The 6,199-nt window shown below is 44.3% G+C and overlaps 1 protein-coding gene across 1 annotated transcript in view; it reads right to left on the bottom strand.

Moving 5' to 3' along the window:
• Positions 1-6,199, bottom strand: part of Dnah6 (dynein axonemal heavy chain 6) — a 189,290-nt gene that overhangs the window by 108,007 nt on the left and 75,084 nt on the right. Inside the window, exons 33-35 of the mRNA XM_005364722.3 lie at positions 5,165-5,272; positions 2,281-2,836; positions 1,280-1,402 (exon numbers count right to left, since the gene is read on the bottom strand). Coding sequence (XP_005364779.1) covers positions 1,280-1,402; positions 2,281-2,836; positions 5,165-5,272 — 787 coding nt within the window. The remainder of the gene's footprint in view (positions 1-1,279; positions 1,403-2,280; positions 2,837-5,164; positions 5,273-6,199) is intronic.

Below are 6,199 nucleotides of genomic sequence, written 5' to 3'. Positions count from 1 at the left end.
CTCCCTCCCACTGCTGGTGTGAATAGTAAGAGAAGCTCTCCTCCACTGCTGGTGTGAATACTAACAGGCACTCCCTCCCACTGCTGGTGTGAATACTAGATCACAGCCACTGTAGGAGACAATCTGGAGACTTCTTACAAAGCCAAGTATATAGATCCAATCTAGAAACTCTACTTTTATGTATTGATATAAACTAATCAAAATTTCAAGGAAAAATCCACATACTAGTGCCTTTAGCAATTTTATTGATAATTGCTCAAACTCCAGGTATCCAAAGTGTTTTTTAGGAGGTGAGTGAATAGATGAGCTGTGGTATGTCCATACAATGAAATATTATTACTCAGTGTTACAAAGAAATGAGACATCATGCCATGAAAGACATGAGATACCTGAAATGGCCAAGCTAATAAAAGGTTGGCTCCAAAAGGTGGAATCTATGATCCTGACTGTCTGGTTTCTAGGAATGGTGGATCTACAGGGGCTGTGGAAGATCCCTGAGTCCTAGGCTGAGGGATGGAAGCACAAATAGGCAGAGTGCCAAGGAGTTCGGGGGAGTGAGGTGAAGCAGTATAATGGTGGATACATGAAGTTTTGTGTTTAAAATCCCTATGCCCTGTACAATGCAGAGTGAATCCTGCAGTAAGCATTGCACTCCAGCTAAAACAATGCACTGGTATCGGCACACTGATTACATCAAGCCTATCACATCAGCGCAACAACGTATCAGAAATACCTTACACCTTGTATCCTGGAGGTGACAATGAGTACTGTGCCTATGATCAAGGCAAGAGGTAAACACGCTTTTCTTTCCTTCTGGCTCTCAGAGGTGTTCAAGGCTCCTAAAGCCTTGAACAAAAAAAAGCCAACCAGTGTCTAACTTTAAAGATTCTTTATTGCGATTTCCTTTGATTACCCAGGAGGCTGTCTGCAAAGTCTTGTTCACTGTCTCAACTTCTTCTGGGTTGGTTTTTCTTAGTGGGGGGGTGGGGCATGGTGGGACTGAGGGAGCATCTCATGTTGGTCCTTAAGAGGAAGCAGTTTGCAGAGAGGCAGGGTGGAGAGGTCAGGAGGCAGAGTGAAGGCAGCTGGCAGGTGAGGTAGTGTAGAACAGACTTATAGGGTGTGTATAAGTTCTTGGAGGATCCAGGGATTTGTTGAGAGAGAGACAAGCTACCTCTGACCACAAACACCACTAGAGCAACTCACATTTGTGTCCTGCTGGCCAGTACTAGCCCCAATACACACAGGGAGACTTGGGAAGACGTCTGGCTACACTTACTCTTTTGGACATTTTGCTCATCCATGTTTTAACATAAGGCATCCACTTGAGTTCTTCCGGATCCACAAACACCATTCCGCATCTGCTGACAGTCGCAGGAGAGGCCACCTTGAGATCTTGTACCTAAAGTCAAACAGGAAACAACTAAGGGATTATTTCCATATCCTTTCCACTTCAGTAGCAATGAGTCACAGTTTTAAAGTGTGAGCTAACACAGAAAGGGATTATGTAGAAAGTGAGGAAGAGCAGTGTGCAATCTGAAAAGGAGCAGGGAAGTTAGGAGAGAGTTTAAGGTAGAGAACAATATCAGTATATTCTCTCTCTCTCTCTCTCTCTCTCTCTCTCTCTCTCTCTTTCTCTCTCCAGGGTCTATGCACATAGCCCAGATTGGTCTGGTCTGAACCTCACAGAGATCCACCCATCTGTGCTTCCCAGCTGTTGGGATTACAGGTGTGTTCCACCACACCTGCATACAAAATAGGGATGGTCTTTCCTCCTTTTATTCTAGTTACTTGTCTTTTGTCATTCTTGTATCCTGACATCTAGCACATGTACGGCACGCGGCAGATGTTTTCAGTATTTGGTGGGTGGAGAAGGTACAGGCGGTATTTTCTGTGAATTTCTGAGGCTGCATTTGCCTCTCATCCATCCCACAGTCCCTCACAAAGGGGCAAAGAAGGTAGTGGACATTCCTGGCACAGTGGAATGATTTATTCACATAATGCCTAACATTATTTTTTACCTAGAAATTAAAATTATGTAAGACACATACATAACTGCCTCCAAAAAAAGAGCAAGTGAAACTACAATTAATCCTACTTCTATTTTATAGAGAAATGGGAACTTCTGACAGGTGTTGTTAATCTATTATGACAGATAATTTTGTAAGTACTCAGCAAATAAATAAAATACCACCACGGATAAATGGTGAAAATTATATACCACTGTAAAGGAAGTTGTTTTTGATGGTGGTGGACATTCCCGGTGAGGCACGCATTTACCTCAAAAAGCATGTGGATTTGAGGAGTGAGTTTAATCCTTTCGCTGTTAGCCAGACACAGCATCTTGTTGTCGTCCAACACTGTGTTCATATTTTCAATCCAGAGAGCATCCACCGGTCCATCACTGATTATCCATTTATGATCTTCGGAAGTATCGTTCACGGCTGCTCGGACGCTGAGAGCCATCAAACCATCCTTCCATTCCAAGGTTATGTTATTGACCTCCCCGTACAACTCACCCATGGTGATGGATTTCGGGTTAAGAACATAGGTTTTTACAGGCTGATAGAAAGAATTGCCTGTGTTGAGTTTTTCCAGATTCCCTAAAGTTTCTGCTAATACTTGATAAACTGTGGTCTTGCCCCCTCCTGTCGGTCCGACTAACATGACGCCGTGCCTCACCAGCATAGTTTCGTACAACTGTATCACCTTCTTGACCATACACAACTCAGGCTGAAGGTTTTGTCCAATCATGACGTCCACAATTGTTGACTGCAGAATGCCATAGTCGTGTTCCGGGATTTGGACTCCAGGAAAAAGATCAGATATGATCCCACTGGCAAGGCAGAAATGACATGAGTTAGGAGCCACCAGCCATTCCCGACTCCCCACACTTGTCGTAACTGAACGGGCTCCTGACCATCCACATTACCAGTCTGTCCTAGGCTGTGCCAGGATTCATCCTTTGTTCTGAACTCCTGTGTGATCTCATTTCCTGCTCAGCAGACTGGTGGTTTTCCTTCGGGATGGACACTAGGAATCATTTCTGTATGGCCCACAGTGCACGGTAGCACAGTACCACACACCTAGCTGTTGAATTTATCAATAGACTTAAAACTGTCATTCCACTGCTTCCCTAAAATATTACATACGCTTATGAATATACATGGATATAGAGAAAAATCAGATGGAAACTAAAAGAGAAAATTAGTAGGGGCTTTGGCAGCCAGTTATAGGGTAACTCCATTTAAACTCTTTTTATATAGGGAAATGTATATATTTCAGAAGCTTCTAGAGTAGTAAGTTTCCATATGGCCTTTTCAAAAGGTCTTTAGTATTAACTATCCCTATACACTCATCCTCTTCTACCGTGCTCTCTCCACCCTACCTCCATGTTATCCTTCCCATTGTTCCGATTAACCCTTTACACCACTGTGTCCTCTCTTCCCTCCCATCAAAGTTGCCCACACCAAGGCCCTTTTCTAATTTCCACATGGACCATGCTGCAGCGGGAGGTCCCACGCCTTGGAGTATATGGGCAACACAAATTGGACTTAGCTCTTTAAAAAATGGACATAAAATGAGGTGGGTAGCAAGAGGGAGGTCATCTGGACGGAGCTGGGGAAGGGGGTGAATGTGATTGAAACACTGAAAGAGAACTTCCAAAGACGAATAAAATAGAAAATCAGTATGAGCTCAAAGTGGAGGGAGGGAAGGACTGTGAAAATCCTGAGACATAGTCGAGAGGAGACATTCCCGTGAAGAAAGAGGCTCAGTCACCATCACACAACAGACACACAGATGTACCGGAGGTGCACACATGCATGTGGACATGAACATGTAAGCAGACTCTTTAGAGGAACAAAGGAGACTAACAGGAGGGGATGGGGAGGGCAGAAGGCCACAGGGGGTGTGCTCAATGTACAATACAGACTTGGGTCCTGTGTCACACAGTGCAGTCTACAGTGCAAATGCCAAAGAAGAAATGTTTAAAGTTAAAATAAAATTATATTTTTACATTCCAAAATGGAGACATAAAGTGGCAAAAGTACCAGATGGGAGAAAAAGGGGCGACTTTCGCACACTGTGGTGAGGAGTTCTTTCTAAGGAAGACAGAAAGCTTACAACTGTGAAAAGTTGGTAAGGTAAAAAGTAAAACCAAATAGTCAAAGAGCAAGATTCAGCGGGATAGAAGGCTTCATACAACAAACACTTAGAGAACGAGCGACAGCCCGTGCCTGTGGTCCCAGAGCTCAGGAGTTGTGGCAGGAGGATCATAAGTTCAAGGGTAGCTCAAGTGGTGTTCCACTCTAACTGTGCAGAGGGATGGATAGAAAGAAAAAGATGGGCTGTGTGTTCCTGTTGGCCTTAGTCACACAATATCCCAAGCCCACAAACCAGGAAATGGTACAAGCACTGTGAGAAGTATGGAGCAGATAACAAAGCAAGCAGAAGAGCTGAAACTGACGGCCTCTGGGGAGTGGTGCTTGGTGAAAGGCAAGGAAGGGCTGTTCTCTGTAGGACGGATTTATCTACTATTTCATTTAGTAAGGTTTTACACATAGAACTTGGAGAAACACAAAATTAAATGAATTTAAAAAGAATTGATTCAAGCAGTCACGTTCATGTCGAATTCCAAGCCTGACTTGTTTTCAGACTAGAAATTTCTCTAAGATCAGAAATTTGACAATTTATAAAATGATGCAATTGTGTGACCAATGTTTTGAAAAACAAAAGGTAATTACAATAATGTTATAAGTTTAGCTCATTTGTTATAAACAGTGCTTATTTCCTTTTTTTGAGACAAATTTCTCTGTGTCACAGCCCTGGCTGTCCTGTAACTCACTCTGCCAGCTCCTGCCTCCTGAGTGCTGGTGTTAAAGGCACACGCCAACACCACCTGGCCTTATTTCCTTTTCTTTACTTTTGGGTTTTTGAGATAAGGTCTCATGTAGCCCAGGATGGCTTTTGATTCCAGATCTTCCTACCTCTCCCCAGTGGTCGGGTTCACAGGTCAGCGCTGTCACTGTGGCTGTGATCCTTAAAGGGATGCACACATCTCCAGAAGAGAAATGTATTGGCTTTAAAGAGACAGAAAACTCCGGGAGCCACGTTCTTTCCCTCTCTGTGGCAGTGGCCCCCCGCCCCAGCCCTGGGAACTTACCTGAACAGGAGAGCGTCATCTGTTAAGAATTTCGGCAAGTTGGAGTCTCGTAGAGCTCTGATGAGGACCACATCTTCGCTTAGGTCTGGGTTCTCTCTTTTTAGAGACCTAAATGCAAGAGAATCATTAAGATGACAGTGAAGGAATGGAAGGCAGAATAGAATGTTCTAAAGTTGTAGGTCAGGGACTCCATGGAGACTCCTGCTAAAGACTTGTCTTCCTGTGTGTGTTGATTCTCCTCTATTACGGCTCAGGGACAAGTCCGTCATTGGCTATAAAGCCTAGAGGATAGTGACAGGGACGTTGTCTCAAATACCCTCCCCTAGCAATCTAGACTGCTCAGGCTGGACTTGGAGCCCGTGGGTTGTATCACAACGGCTCACTTCCCTGGCACTTTTTGTTCCCTCTGTCCAGGATGCCCTGTCTTTCTCTCTTGCATGCTCCTTTAAAAATATTTCTGTTGTTTATTTATTTGTGTAAGTGTGCCTGCATGAACACACACACACACACACACACACACACACACACACACACACACGAAGGCCAAAAGAGGGCTGTCAGATCCCTGAGAGCTGGAATTACACTCAGTAATGAGCTACCCAATGTTGGTTCTGAGAATCAAACTCAGGTCCTATGGACAAGCAGAAAGTGCTTCTACATGTTGAGCCATTTCTCCAAACCCCTGTCTGCTCTTAATTCTCCCTTCAAAAGCAGCCCAGTTAGCCTCTTCTCTAGAAAGCCGCTGTAGGCTAGTCTGTCTTCTCTGCAGCGAACTTCAGGCAGAGCCCTGTTGTTGCCCTCACCACGACATATAGATCCATGACTGTGCATTCTTCAGTCGCATCTGTGGGGATGCAGTTGCGTTCTCTGAATGCCAACAGATCTGCCTCCTCAGCACTGAGATTGCAAGCATGCACCATCATGTTCTGCTTTCTTACGTGATGGAGGAAGGTCATTGGTTAATTAAATAAAGAAGCTGCTTGCCCTGATAGGTTAAAACAGGAGGGAGGAGTAAACAGAGCAGAATGCTGGGAG

This window comes from Microtus ochrogaster (genome assembly GCF_000317375.1).
Source record: "Microtus ochrogaster isolate Prairie Vole_2 chromosome 14 unlocalized genomic scaffold, MicOch1.0 chr14_random_3, whole genome shotgun sequence".
Classification (NCBI taxonomy): Eukaryota; Metazoa; Chordata; class Mammalia; order Rodentia; family Cricetidae; genus Microtus; species Microtus ochrogaster.
The sequence above is the reverse complement of the archived record's forward strand: the minus strand, read 5'-3'. Positions and strand labels throughout refer to the sequence as shown.